The 15,945-nt window shown below is 31.4% G+C and overlaps 1 protein-coding gene across 2 annotated transcripts; it reads left to right on the forward strand.

Annotated features, from left to right (window-relative positions):
- Nucleotides 1–413: 413 nt before the first annotated feature.
- Nucleotides 414–10,972, forward strand: LOC106076447 (ubiquitin-conjugating enzyme E2 A). Of its 2 annotated transcripts, XM_013237296.2 has the most exons (6): nt 414–574; nt 3,141–3,221; nt 6,536–6,651; nt 7,894–7,982; nt 8,599–8,761; nt 9,824–10,972. In XM_013237296.2, exons 1-6 carry the CDS (start codon nt 531–533, stop codon nt 9,847–9,849), a joined length of 519 nt encoding a protein of 172 aa, XP_013092750.1. In that variant the 5' UTR covers nt 414–530; the 3' UTR covers nt 9,850–10,972. The 2 variants fall into 2 exon arrangements, with proteins under 2 accessions (XP_013092750.1, XP_013092756.1); XM_013237302.2 differs by lacking the exon at nt 8,599–8,761.
- Nucleotides 10,973–15,945: the final 4,973 nt, after the last annotated feature.

Consider the following 15,945-nt stretch of genomic DNA (forward strand, 5'->3'; position numbering starts at 1 on the left):
GAGCGGCTTTCTATTCAGATCACCACATACAATGACATTTAGAACTAATGTACCATAAAAGCAACTCTACGGATTGGTAGTCATTTTCCAATTGCTCATGTACGATTTAAAAAAAAATGTTTTCACAATGTTTTCTTATGCTTCCCTAATAAATCATTCAACCGAGCAAGGCTCGCGGTCACCGGTCTATAAACTCTCTGTCAAGAAATGAATGTAGGCCTACATCTAGACAGTCTATAATTTTTGTCAGTTTTGAATTATTTTAATTTTAGGTTTATATCTAAAAAGAAATCTCGATCGAGGGACTCGTCGAGGTATGCACTATGCATGTTCTAAACTTTTCTAGTTGATTCCGAGGAAAACCCTATTCTATTTATAGGTACTATTTGCCAACATTTATTTGTGATGTCACAAAATACCCGGATGTTATAAATTTTTGTGGGTGTCCCAAATCTTCACTCTTTACTGTATCAGTCTAAATACGTTTATTACTTTGGTGATCAACTCTATCTTTCATTTATTTATTCATTATGACCACACCAGCGAGGCGGCGTTTAATGAGAGATTTTAAAAGGTGTGTTTAAAAGTAGACTAGATCTTTTTATGTACATGGTTCTCAAATGATGATTAATTCATTTATCTAGACTAATATTAGTATAATAATTATTTTATTTTTTTGTGTGTTGTTTTTCTATGCAGCCATTTGCGAAGATGGCTGCTTGCATAACTGCTTCCTTGAATTAATTATAAATAGATTGATCTATAGATTATTATTCTAGTCTATTATAGTTTAGATCGGATAATGTATTTGACATCTAGATCTATCATACTCTGTCTAAATCTAGACTCTAGAATTCTAGAAAATTCTTCAACCAAACACTTGAATGTCTTGAAACACTTCAATGTGAAGTTCCAACTTCAAAGTTCAAAGTAAAGACACTAAACACTTTTTAAACAGAATAGAATCTAATTTGAGAGTGTTACTGATCATCATCATTGTCAATGGCAATCATTCATTCATTCATCATAATTCATATTCAATGATCATGTCATTCATGATGATGATGAAAATCTTGAATACTATATTAATTATTATATATATATTATATATCGGATTATTATTGTGTGTTGTGTCTGTTCTCCTTATTCAAACATATTTTTTTTAAATTAAAAAATAGAGTAAATAATTCAAATATGTATGTAATTATTGTAATGTAATCAGATAAAATTTCAGATACAGTGGCGGCACAGTGGTCTTAGTTTTAATCTAGATCTATTTTTTTCTAGTATATTCTATAGATTCTATCTAGAACTACTTATTTATATAGAACTAGATTTAGATCTATTTTCTATACCTAGACATTATCTAGAAACTCAAGATTCTATTAGATCTATTTTTCTAGACTCTTTTAGTCTATTCTATGTGATTGACTATGTCTATTTGAATTTAATATAGATCTAGGTGGGTCTAGTCTAGAAGCTATATCTTATCTTATCTTATATAATACAGACGTTACTTCAAAAAAGAAGATGATTACGTCCTACGCGTCATGCATTTAGTCATGCATATTAACCAATGACTTAAATTCTGCCAAGTCACTGGTTTTCCTGGCTAGCTCAGGCAACCCATTCCATGCTCTAATAGCACTAGGGAAGAAGGAGTATTTGTACAAATTTGTCCTAGCATATGGGACGAGGAATGTGCCTTTATCTTTGTGTCTTTCAGAGTATTTTATTAAATTTTGTTTTTGTATTTAAAAGAGTCAATATTTGTTTAGAGCTAGTGATCTAGACATCTGTAGCCATCTGTATTTTCTCTAAAATACACTTACAGTTAATTAATAGAAACTACCTGTTACTTTTACAGTGACATTAAATATATATATGCATCCAATATGTCTAGTTCTTGAGCTATGTTCTTACTGTCATCATCTTATGTTTTATTAAAATGATTTATAAACTTTTTAATTAAAAAAAATAACTTGCATTGTAGACAAATATATTATAATCCAAATCTGCCAAGTAACAATTAGTATTTTCAATTTTTGTTACAAATCATTTCATGTATCCATTATTCATTATATGTGTGCAAATATTGTTAAACAAAAACAAATTAAGAATTGATTGCTGTGCTCTCAATGTTAAACATATATCTAAATTATAAAATATGGTATTTGTTTTTGCTATTTTAAACTATATTATATTATTGAGGCACACCTTAGCTACATTTTTTTACTTAGGTTTTGCCAGTCAGTTCAGAACTTTAAGACTTTGCATTAACATGTTTACCCAGTTGCACTTCATTTTAAAACATTTATATTAAAAGACATTTTTTTTACAAGACAGTATGAACTTAAAATAAGGTCACATTCAAAATAGCTTTTTTTTGCTAGAGAATATTTATTTCATTGTAGTATTTAATAATGGCCCTTTTGAGTACTGGTGGTGGCTGAGTGTACCTAGTCAAATAAAAACTGGCCTTAAGCTAAACCCCATTCAATTTTTTAGCCAGTTAGATTTGATCTTAGTAATATATCTATTTGTAACTTTCCTTCACAAAATGACCTTATAAGATAACAAGCTTTTTTTTTTTTTTTTTTTATAAAAATATCTTGAAAATTGAAATCTATATGTAATGGGGTATTAAATTTAAAATGTTACTCTTAATTCTTTGAAAAACTCAGATGTAAATTTGAATTCCTTTAAATAAAATTTTCATTTCACTCAAGAAGAAATTCAGCAGTAAAAAAAATGTCGGAGCTGAAAAATGCAGCATTGTTTTGTGTGTTTTGTTTAAAAGCGTATTGCAAATAATTTAGAATCATGATTACTTTCAGAAAATTAATTTAAACTAACTAAAATCTAATTTGGACTTCCTAATTGATATCTAACATGTACATTTTTGTCTTTATTGCAAAATGGGCATGGTGCTAATCAGTTCATTTTTTTTTTAATATATCCAAACTAAAAATATAAATAAATAAAATTTAAAGAGAATTTGGTTGATTCTGTTCATTTCCACCAGAAGAAGCACTTTGTTTGCAACACCTTTTTTTAGATATTAATTGGCCTATAATTATACATTTTTATACATTTTATAATTATTGTGCATGTACCGGTATATTTATTTATAATTTCAGATTACAGGAAGACCCCCCAGCAGGAGTCAGTGGTGCTCCATCAGACAATAATATTATGCTTTGGAATGCTGTGATTTTCGGGTAAGAATAGCTCAATCAAAAACAGTTCAAAAGAAGTTGAAAACAAAGGGAGACATAAATTATATAGAAAAACAAAACGAGAGTCTGCTACTTCTCTCTTGCACACACTCCAATGACTTCTTGTGAAAGTGAGAATCGATTACAAAAGAAATGCCCTTGTACTTTGGCGAACTGATCACTTCATATGTCCCTCAAAGAGCCATGCGCTCAATGGACTCAACACTTCTAGTGGTGCCACATTTCTCCCTCAAAAGCTATGGTCTGTGCATGGACCAAAGGTTTTTAATTTGCTCCCCATTGATCTTTGACAGACAACATGCTACACTACATTCAAGAAGAACATTTAAGACTTACCTGTTGAAACGTTTTTAGATTAGTTTGTCATTTTAGCTCTTGTGCTTATGTTTGTAATGTTATCATAGGACCTTGAGCCTACATTTTGTTTGTTAACTGCGCTTTATAAATAACATTATTATTATTATATAGAAAACAATGAAATCCACAACCTTTTTGAAACCACATAATACCCTTCCACTAACATTCCTAATACTTCTTCATGCTTCACTAAACTAGGGTAGTGCACACACAGACAGAAAGAAAGAGGGGGGGGGGGTGAAATGTCGTTGAGAAAATTGTAAGTCTGTTTAAGTAGCTTGTATCACATTTAAAAAATATTACAACACACATGCTATCTAACTTCAACATAAATCACTTAGGTAAAACCTACATTCAGCTGCTGAGACAAAAATAGTAGCCTAAATAGATTTTCATAAGTATATAGAAAATATGGGAAATATTTGTCTTCTTTAAAAGCATTTGATAAATTTTGCTTGTTTCAAAAATGAAATTTTGGCCATTCTGGTACACTTTTTCAGTGTGTCTAGGATTTCCGAACAAATCATTTATAAATGGTTTTAAATTAACCTAAAAAACTTTTAAAAAGTTACTTCTTGTACAAATGTCAATATTGTGTTTAGAATTTTTTTTTTTTAAATATCGAATTATTACAGAAAAAAAAAAAAACACCTGAAATCTAATAGGAGAATCTCCAATTTGTTATTTGGAATAAAAAAAAAAACTAAAACTCTACTTGATCTTATTGATCTTTAGAAGAAATTCAGAGTACCAAACTTGACGAAAAGTCAATGTAAAATCCCAATATTCATTTTTTTTTAATAAATAAAAAATAATTGTATATTTATTTTTTATTACAAATTTGATACATTTACAAACATTTATTTAAAAAATTTTATAACTAAATTTTTTTTAACCTTAGCTAAATGATTAATGGAAAACGTATCTCATTTTGAAATCTTCTAATTTAAAAGAAGCACATAGTGATAACAATAAACCCAAAAAAATAACAATGAGGTCATCATTAGTGAATATTTACAATTATTAAGAACACCTTGGCTAAAGAAATAAACTTTAAAAAAATGTGTGTACATTTAATATAATAGATAAGTGTAAATTTAATATAATAAATAAAACACCAATCAAAACTTTGAAATACAAAAAGCATACCCCAATAAAATACTGAAAAAAAGGTACAAGGATACAAACTTTTTTATTTTTATATTAGGTCAAACTTTTAAAAAGAATAGCTTTTCCATATGGCATTCAACCATATCACAGTTGACATCAGCTAAGAAAACCAATGAGTATTTACTCTAATTAACAAACAATGACTAGATTAACACGTGCATACAAAGCAATTACATCTATATTATAAAGTAGAATGTGAGGGGTATGTATGTATGTATGTATGTATGTTACTTATAGACATCAAAACCGCTTGACCAATCTTGATAAAACTAGGCAGGAATGTTCCTTGGGTACCAACTTAGACCGTAGTGTATGTATTGTAGCCCTAAAACAAACTTAAGACCCTCAAAAAAAATAAAGTTGTCCGACTCTATTACAGCTATAGTATTTTATGGATCTAGGCCATGTCTACAATGTTGACATGAGAAAAGATAGAAAGGATTTAGACCTAGATCTAATTTTAAGAAATACACTTTGCGCAGATAGTTTTTTACTTTGACACATGAAAATACAAAAGAAGATCCATTGATTTCATTATATAATAAAATTAATCTTCAATTTTGTGTTTCAAAAGCATTTTTTACATTAATTAGTTCCTTATATCTGTGATTACAGATTTCCTGACGAACATTCTTTCATTAGACAATACCGTAATGAATCGCGTACTAAAAATTATTTCGTTTAATTGTTTACTTTATAATCCCATCCCTAGATCTAAAACTCTAATTCAACTCTAAGATGATAAAACTTCTCTTCGCACAGATAGTTTTATACTTTAACACATAAACATATTAATTAAAGTCCATTCATTTCATATTTTGATCAAATAAACATTCAAATTTGGTTTTCTAAAGCTACATTCGTTTACGAAAGCTGCGAAGCCGAGTTAAAGGCCTAGATCTATATTCATTCATGAATCGCGTACTAAAAATTATTTCGTTTTATTGTTACTTTATAATCCCATCCCTAGATCTAAAACTCTAATTCAACACTAAGATGATAAAACTTCTCTTCGCACAGATAGTCTTATACTTTAACACATAAACATATTAATTAAAGTCCATTCATTTCATCATTGGTTTTCTAAAGCTACATTCGTCTATGAAAGCTGCGAAGCCGAGTTGAGATAGGCCGAGATCTATATTCATTCATGACTCGCGTACTAAAAATTATTTCGTTTAATTGTTCACTTTATAATCCCATTTATTTAACAAAGCTATCGCTCTTTTCGTTTTTAATAGATAAGAATGTATCGACTTCGGGTAAACCATTTTCGCAAAACTAATTTTATTTTCGTAGCGAAAGAGAAATAACGTGAAAGGATCATTAGCTACGTTTAACATACATCTAAATCCAATCCACTAGATTATTCAAAAGCAAATGTTTTAATTTTAAAAAAAATTGGATTTAAGCCTATTAGCTATTTTTACATTGACACATTCGCTTTACTTATTACATTATTATTTCGTTTAATTGTTTACAAAACTCTCTCAGTGACTATATCGACAGTAATGCGCAAATAAAGACCCGCGGGTCGCGGGTAACATATGTCTAGTACCAAATAATCTTTTCTGTAATTTATTAGACAAATTAATATCATTATATATTGGGAATTTCAGGTAAGTCTCCTTATACTGAGCAGTAAAACATGCTGTAAGACTTCTTTGTAATGGGACACAGGACAAGATTTAGAAATAATATCATATGTGATGACTTAATAATTGTTTTATACTTATTCTTTATACTTATTTTATTAATTTTTTTCACAGGCCCCATGATACACCGTTTGAAGATGGCACTTTTAAATTAACTATTGAATTCACAGAAGAGTATCCTAACAAGCCACCAACTGTCAGATTTATTTCAAAAATGTTTCATCCAAATGGTGAGTTGCATAAGTCTCTAAAATATTATTAAAATTAAATGTAGGCTTTACCTGCACCCATCCTTTAGTCTGTTGAACACTTGGGGGCACCACACATGGTCTGTCAACCATCTTTCTCCATTCCTATTCTATTTTTATTTGGATCTGTAATACACTTTTTGGCTGCATCCTGGTCTGTGACAGCAGGTGTGGCATTGGTAACCTAAGGTATGGCCCAGCCAGTATAGATTTATTTATGGTTATCGTTTCATGCAATGTAACGAAGGCTAGTGACTTCAATAATGTCTGGTAGCAAATAAAGCCATTATTTTATTTTAATGGAAATTATTATTTCTCTAGATGACCTCCATATTATTAGAATTTTATTGCAAAGCCTTGATTTGGGATTTTCACACTAAAAGTTGATCACTGTAATCAGCTCTTTCACACTTTGATTTTTTAAAATTCCATCTATAATGGTTAAATAATAAAATTCAGTATAAGAAAAAGAAGAGAAAGCAGTATGAATAAATATGGTGGCAGTGTAATGGAAACTAAAAAAAAAATAACTATATGAAAAGGGGGAGAGAAATTACATCTTTCAGACTCTGTCAGGTACTGATACCCATTTGATTAATGTCTTAAAAGTGCAGAAAATCAATATCTTAATTTTCATTTGGATTTGAACTTGAGACTCCTTGGCTGGACAGTCAAGTACTTTATCATTCATCCACTACACCCCCAGAAAGAGGAAGATAGAGAGAAACTTTGAAATAGTGTCAAGGACGCTATAATGAAAGGTCACTGTTTCCAACTAAATAATAAAAATTACTTTGTGCTAAATACAAATGAGCTTAAAATGGATTCTACAGTTCTGAAAACTGCTAAGAAATTATTATATGGTTTATTTAAATACTTCTTCTAACAATGCTTTCATATTCTATATAATGTATGTACCAAAAAAGCTTGCTATTTATGGATTTTCCTCCATGCATAAATATTTCCAATAGGATAAATGCATTTAAAATGTCTAGAAAATTGAGATTAAAGGCTGTTTCTTTTTAAATTCAAAGTCCAAACCAACTTAAGTGAACAGCTGTACAGTGCTAGTCTCCTACCTATTGATAAGCCATCACAAAGTTGTCATGTTTGACTCTACATCTGTCCATTTAGATTAGATTCTGTACAATTAATATTAAAGTACATGTGCAGTGAAAGATTATACCAAGACACATGTTTATGTAACATTATTTTATATTTCAGTATATGCTGATGGAAGTATATGTTTAGATATATTACAAAACAGATGGAGTCCAACATATGATGTTTCAGCAATCTTAACATCTATCCAGGTATGGTAAAATGTTTCTTCTTTTTGAGGTTAAAGGTCAACTTTGCATCTATTTAAAACTTTTACAAAATATTTATTGCTCTTGATACATGAAAATAACATTAATAAATTACAAACTGAATGTACATGATGTTTGGGAAATTTTAATAGCTTATTCTAATTTGTAAATAAAAAAAAGAGCTCTGAACGATAGTAGTAAAAGATAGCATGTAGCATTTTTAGTTTTAATTTTTTTTTTGGTAGACCTAGTGTAATTAATATCTGTATAAGTAAACTTGAAATGCTACAGAAATATATTTTAGTATGATCATTTATGTCTTGATTAATACGAAAAAAAAATTAATAAAGAGAAAATTAAAAATTAAAAAAACAGCCAATAGATAACATCTATTTAGCTTAAAATATCCAGGCATTCTTTCTTTTCTTTTTTTTTTTTTTTCAATTTTAATTCACGCACAATGCAGTTAATGAATTAAAGAAAATATATATACAATTAAAATTAGATTTTAAAATGAGGTTATTGAAATGTACACAGAAAACGTACTAGTTCGGCAGCCTGTGCTTCTTTTTTTCCTCACTTCTGCCTTGCTGACACATTTCTCGTTTGTCATCCTTAGTCTCTGCTTCACGACCCTAACCCAAATAGCCCTGCCAACAATGAAGCCGCTCAGCTGTACAGAGAAAACCGCAGAGAATATGAAAAAAAAGTGGCTGCCATCGTTCAGGAAAGCTGGAATGATGACGAAGAAGAGGGAGAAGAGGATGAGGAAGGAGAAGAAAGTAAAGCAGGGTCTTAGCATTGTGATAATGTCTTATACAACACGAAATAGGCTCACAGGCCTCTCAGCTCTTTTTAAACATCAAGACATAAATTATTTTTTTCCCCCCTCTGGTTGTTTGAAGTGAACATTTTAGACTTTATTATTATAGGATATATTTAACTCCATAATGTCATTGTTTTTTCCTCTTCACGTAATAGTATTGGAGGAGAGCGCTTGACCACATTTCTAGTTAATCTCTGTTGGTTTTTTAGATTCAATGTGTCATTTGATATGTACAGGTTTTACACAAACTATGACAGCAGGTATTTGCCACATTTTTTTTTTTTCTGCCTGTTGAACTGATATTTTTACATCCACAAATTAGTGTGCCATGTATCAGCACAATTCATTTACTGTAGTAGTCTAACTCTGTTTGGTTATGTGATTGTTCACGAGTTATATTGAGTTCACATTTTTTTTAAAATGAAAAGTTTAATAGTGAAATCCAAACTGATCTTTTATATTTTTTTGGGGTTAGAAACATAAACAACAAGAACACTTTTTCCCTTTTCTAAAAATTATGAGAGAAAACAAAAACCAACAAGCCTGTTGAACTGTATGATTTATAACACATCAAAAGATCTGATAACACGAGTTTTCTACAACTCTTGAGCGACTTCTAATTCTCACTATTAAAATGTGAGGAAATAATATTGGAGTCTGATTTAACATTGATAAAAATAACAAATAACGTAACTTGAAATATCTGTACATTATTTGCTTTAGAAAATCAGGTGGTGTCGATTCTTCAGCATGGTAAAAATGTAAAAAAAAAATTATTATAGAAGGCGCAATTTTGTATGCTGAACATAGGAAATTATAGTAATTTCCTTACATTGTATTGCTTTATTGATTGTGATGCCAAGTTGACCTTTTCCTAAAATGTCCTTGCTTTTAAAATTAAGGATTAATTTAAGATTCTCCTAATTCTTTTTATATGCTTGTACTCCAAATTTGCCTAACAGCCCGAAGATCAGAAACATTTTTTTTTGACAACCTATATCCATTTCCATTTTTTCAGTCTCTGTTGGACGAACCAAACCCTAACAGTCCTGCCAATAATCTAGCTGCTAAACTTTATCAGGAAAACCGTAGGGAGTATGAGAAAAAGGTCAAGGTTATTGTGGAAGAAAGTTGGATATTTATTGGTGATGTCCATTAATTTTTGTTTTTTAAAATTTTCCTGAATAAGAGATCAGTTGGAAGTCTGGAATGTTCTGAGTGAGCATGGAGTAAATGTAACTTTAGTCTCTATGGTGTATGCTCCATTTGTGATACTATTTTTGACGTCAGTAATGTGTTGTTGTTTTTTTTAACTGGTTGAAAAGCGTATGTTGTTTTTTTTTGTTTTTTTTTTTTCACAAGCATTGCTTTTTTTTTTTTCCTGTATTGTATAGAAGATGTAGTCTTTAAATTTGTGAGACTAAGCCATTCTGTGTGTTAAAATGTCAAATTAACACGCAGCAAGTTTTTATTGTCAAAGAAATCTAAGAGAAAGAATATTGTCTGCAGCCGAATATCAAGGTTTTCAGTGTTATAAAAATGGTCACTTTTTTTTTCCCCACCTTTAAAACTTAAAGCATTCACAGAATTTATATTAGAGGTAAATAGGGCACACTAAATATTGAAAACATGAATGCATGATGCCAACTAGATTACTATAAAAGTTATTACAAATGTTATTTTATATTGTACAAACATTTTTTTTTTAAGGTAAGAGAAATTTTATTTAAAAAAAAACATCAGGCCTGGACCTATCTGTAATCTTACTATATCACTTATCTTCTGCTTTAATTGTGGCATTGAGTGTGCTCATTCATTTCAGTTTTGATTAGTTTACCCCCAATAGTTTCAAGCTCCAACAGTCCTATGGCAGAGCTGATGTAGGTTTTAAATAAAGACGTCTAATAAAATTAATTCTATCTAGTGACATTTTTTCATATTTATAATTTAAACATGACTTGTACCGGTATGATTTGTTTTTTTGTTTTTTTTCAATGAGGCACAGAAGTTTGATGGTGAAATCTCAGGACAGAGTAAACCAAAATCATGTTGTTAGCTTCTAGAACTGTACAAGTGTTTTTTAAAAAAAAAATGTCCAATCATTAAAAGCTTCTGTTCCTATGTTTGTTATTACTGTTTATAATACATAAATAAATATAAAAGCTTTTGGCTTGTCTTCTTATTTTCAGATTTGTCCACAATTAAGCATATGGAAAAAAAAATGTAATAAACATTATATAAATAGTGTGCATAAGAATTATTTCAGGGCTTATTCTTTTTTCTTTTAAGAAACACAGTTTTATCATTTTCATTTATTTTGTCGGATGAGAAATTGATTTTTTGGTAAAAGTTATTATTGCATGTAAAATTAATTAAACAGTGAATGAGGATTTCTCTCTCAGTGGTACAAAATACAGTCAACATTTTAGTGAGAGGAAAAAAAAAAAGATACAGCTGTTTAAAATTTGAGGAATAAAGTTTCATATCAAACAAAAAGAAATGCATCTAATATTGATCTAATATAGGGCCTACTACTCAATGATCTAATATAGGGCCTACTCAGTGATCTAATATAGGGCCTACTACTCAATGATCTAACATAAGGCCTACTCATTGATCTAATATAGGGCCTACTCATTGATCTAATATATGGCCTACTTATTCATCTAATATGCTCTGATAGTGAGAGTTGTATCAGCACATCAACCAATGACATAAAACTTACTAAATTCTGAATACATTACAAATAAAAATTATATTCATTTAAAACATGTAGTGCATTTTTAGGTTAATAAGTGTCACATGATGAGTGGTCTAGATGAAAGAACCTATAATAAAATCACTAAATTTAGAAACCTTCAGGACAGAAGACTTAAAGTAGCAATTATACATAAAGCACTGAACCATAATCTTCAAATACAAAAAGAGAACCTAATCAAATACTCAGAAAGACACAAAGAAAACAGGAACAATCCTCGTTCCATATGCTAGGTGCTAGGACAAATTTTACAAATGCTCCTTCTTCATACTACTGCTATTAGATAAAGGGTGATTTCACTCCTTAACCATCAAAAAAATATAGGCCTGATGTCCATCACCGTTTAGTGTCTTTATTAGATATAGTGCAACTGAATTTTGTGTCTAATGCGTGAATGCAAATAGCCGTTACCTCAATCAGGGCAGACCTTAGGCCAGTGCAACCTATCGTGACCTCCTATGTCGAAGGTGTCGAACCTATGCGGTGGCAGTGGGTCCCGCACGTTCATAGGACCCGCGCTAATTCTTAGTGTAAATTCTTAAATTAAACCATTATAACTTAAAACAGGGTTCCCGTGTCAAAAAAGAAGTCCTGGAGATCTCCTGAAATTATTAAAGAGCTCCTGAAAATTCATAAAAATTTCTTGAAACACGATTGTCATATTGGAGGTGTTATTCAATATGAAAAACGCCAAAAAGGCATTGTCAGCTGTCATTTAATAAAATAGGTAATGCAGAGACAAATTTATTTTCTAATAAAAATTCTTAATTATCCCAGACTGAGGAGGCGCGGTGGCTGAGAGGTAAAGCGCTTGGATTCCAAACCGACGTTCGGGGTTCGAAGACTGGGATTTTCAATTTCGGGATCTTCGGGTGCCTCTGAGTCAGCCCTAACATCAATAATGTCTTTATTTCTCTAAGCATTACCGCCCTACACACAATTGTTTCATTCCTACACTGATACACTAAGGTGACATGTAAATATTCAAGTACCCTTTCTGCTCTAGAGTGAGCCATCTTGAAGTCATCTAGCTTTAATGTTCTTGTGTATGAGCAGTGTGTTTGGTCTTAAGAATCTTCTAAATCATTTCATTTAGTGGCAAATGGCTGCCTGGTCAACTTTCCCTTTGGTTTGTTATCTACAGCAGCTAACGGTCCGTTGAAAAAAAACTACTCAAACACTCTTGGTAAAGATCTTAACCTTTCCATTTCAAGCTTGGTTTTTCAAAATAAGTCATTATCAGTTTAATAAAACCTTTGTTTGGACAGATTTTTAGTTTTACTCTGACACCATGTAAAATAACTGTGAAATACAATTAACAAAACAAATGTTTATGAGGGAAGACATATTGGGAACTCCGCATCTATATTTATAATTCTCTTCATGGCTCAAGAGTTTGGACACCAAGTAATGGAAAGATCACTCTTTTATTTCGGCAAGTCAGACAGACTAGAGTTACGTCACGTTATTTTAGAGGCTAAAAAAAAAGAGGGGGGGGGGAACAAGTAGGCTAGTATTCACCCGTCACTAAATAGCAGGGCTGGACTTAACCATTGTGACCAAGAAGTCATGAAAAGAGAACAATTAATCTACTATGTATATTCACCCGTCACTAAATAGCAGGGCCGGACTTAAACATTGTGGGGCCCATGCGAAACGGATTTTGCGGGGCCAAGTTTGGGCAGGGAAGCGGATAATAAGTGAAATTTAAGAGTTTGTATTAGAAAATAAATTCGTTTATGCATTTTATTCATTCTTTACTACGTACAGAATTACTTTATGAGCCTTGCGTGTAGCAAAGTCATACAGTATATCATAAGAATTATGTTTCCTACATAGATCACGCTCAATAGCAAGAATTACCACATGTTTCAATCTATCTACGAGAATTGTTGACCTCAAGTAATTCTTCATTAGTTTCTTATCTTATCTTATATAATACAGACGTTACTTCAAAAAAGAAGATGATTACGTCCTACGCGTCATGCATTTAGTCATGCATATTAACCAATGACTTAAATTCTGCCAAGTCACTGGTTTTCCTGGCTAGCTCAGGCAACCCATTCCATGCTCTAATAGCACTAGGGAAGAAGGAGTATTTGTACAAATTTGTCCTAGCATATGGGACGAGGAATGTGCCTTTATCTTTGTGTCTTTCAGAGTATTTTATTAAATTCTGTTTTTGTATTTGAAGATTATGGTTCAGTGTTTTATGTATTATTGCTACTTTACTTTTGAGCCTTCTGTCCTGAAGGCTTTCTAAATTTAGTGATTTTACTAAAGGTGTTACTCTAGTCAAATGTGAATATTCGTTTGTTATGAATCGCACTGCTCTATTTTGTGTCTGTTCTAGTTTCTTAATGTTTTCTTGAGTTGAGGGGTCCCAAACAGAGGATGCATATTCTATTATTGGCCTAACCAAGGTTAAATAACATTTTAGTTTTATGTTCTTATTTGATTTATAGAAATTTCTTTTAATAAATCCTAATGCTTTGTTTGATTTTTTTGTAGTTTCATCAATATGTGGATTCCATGACATTTTTTCATTTATTATAACACCTAGGTATTTTGCATTTTTAGTCTGTGTTACTGGTTTGCCATGAATAAGATAAGTGGAATTAATTTGTTTTAGTTTTTTTGTTACTCTTAACAACTGACATTTTTCTGGGTGGAAAGACATGCTCCAATTTGATTCCCATTTCTGTAATTCATCTAATTCTCTTTGTAAAATATCTGTGTCTTGTGTTGTTTTTATTGTTCTATATATTATGCAATCGTCTGCAAATAATCTGACTTTTGTTCCTGAAGTAATGCAATTTGGTAAATCATTTATGTAAATTAAAAATAGTAGTGGACCCAAGACTGTTCCTTGAGGTACACCTGAGTTTACTGTTATCGGTGTTGATTTAGAGCCATTTATTATTACAGTTTGTTCTCTCCCTATCAGAAAGTCTTTAATCCACTGATGCAGTGGACCATTAATGCCGAAATATTTTAATTTTTTAAGCAAACTATGGTGGTGAACTTTGTCAAAAGCCTTAGAAAAATCTAGTAAGATAGCATCTATTTGTTCACTATTATCTAAACCTTTTGAAAAATCATCAATTAGTCCTATTAGTTGTGTTTCACATGATCTATATTTCCTAAAGCCATGTTGGTATGGTGTGAGGACATTATGTTTGTCTAAGTGGTTTATGATGTTGCTACATATTATGTGTTCTAGGATTTTACATGTGATGCTGGTAAGTGATACTGGTCTGTAGTTTCCTGGGTCAGATTTTTCTCCTTTTTTAAATAGGGGGGTGACATTAGCTTCTTTCCAGTCCTTTGGTACTCTGCCCTGGTTAAGTGAAGCCTGAAAGAGTATTTTGAACACTGGGGCTAGCTCATTACTTAGTTCTTTGAGTAATCTAGCTGGAATACCATCAGGTCCAGAAGCTTTATTTGGTTTGGTTTGAGGAGCGAGAAGCTTCTTTCACTAGATTCCATAATTACAGGTATTGCTTAATGCCGTTCGTTTTTATCGCGCGTAGGATTGGGGTTTTCCATATTGAATGAAAACCCAAAATGACAATTTTTGTCTATATATTTCAGGAGATTTGTTTTCTAAAGATTTCAATAATTTTCAGATATTTGCAGGACTTTTTCGTATATTTTGCAATTTCAGGAGATTTCCAGGAGCTCCTGGTAAATCGATAGGAGGCCGCAGGAAATCAGTTATAAGTTATAAAATGGTTTAATTTAATAATTTATACACCGAGAATTAGCGCGGGTCCTATGAAAGTGCGGGCCCACTGCGGTCGCATAGGTTGCAGAGGCCTAAGGTCGGCCCTGCAAAATAGCGGCCGGTCAACTAGTATTACATATAACTCATAGACACTGTAGCGCTGGTGTGCAAATGTATAGACCTTTATAGAGGCGAACGTAGCAATGTGCGGGACGCACAGGGCATCAAGTGATGAGAGGCATCAAAATGATGACAGACCATAGACTTATATACTAGTAGTAGATCTATATATAAGTCTATGCGACAGACATTCTCAGTGAAAACTACATATTGTACATAAGCCTACATGAACAAAAACAAATTGATTTACTTTGCTACTTTGTTAATCTCCTATTTTCTTTCTTAAATTAAATTCAATGTAAGCTGTCGACCATCTTGGGTCAATTTTTTTTTACTAGATTTGTTTATATCCCTGAAGGCTATGCGCGCATTTTACACTTTCTTCTGAAGCACATGATATATATGTTATTTCTTTTTTTTTTCTTCTTTCAATTCACTGGTCGTATACGATGGACAAAGTTATCAGTGGAGTCACTAGGATCGGTGTCACCTGGTGCGGTAAGCTCAAGGTGTCACACTCCCCCCCCCCCCCCCA

Source organism: Biomphalaria glabrata, chromosome 8, assembly GCF_947242115.1.
Source record: "Biomphalaria glabrata chromosome 8, xgBioGlab47.1, whole genome shotgun sequence".
Taxonomy (NCBI): domain Eukaryota; kingdom Metazoa; phylum Mollusca; class Gastropoda; family Planorbidae; genus Biomphalaria; species Biomphalaria glabrata.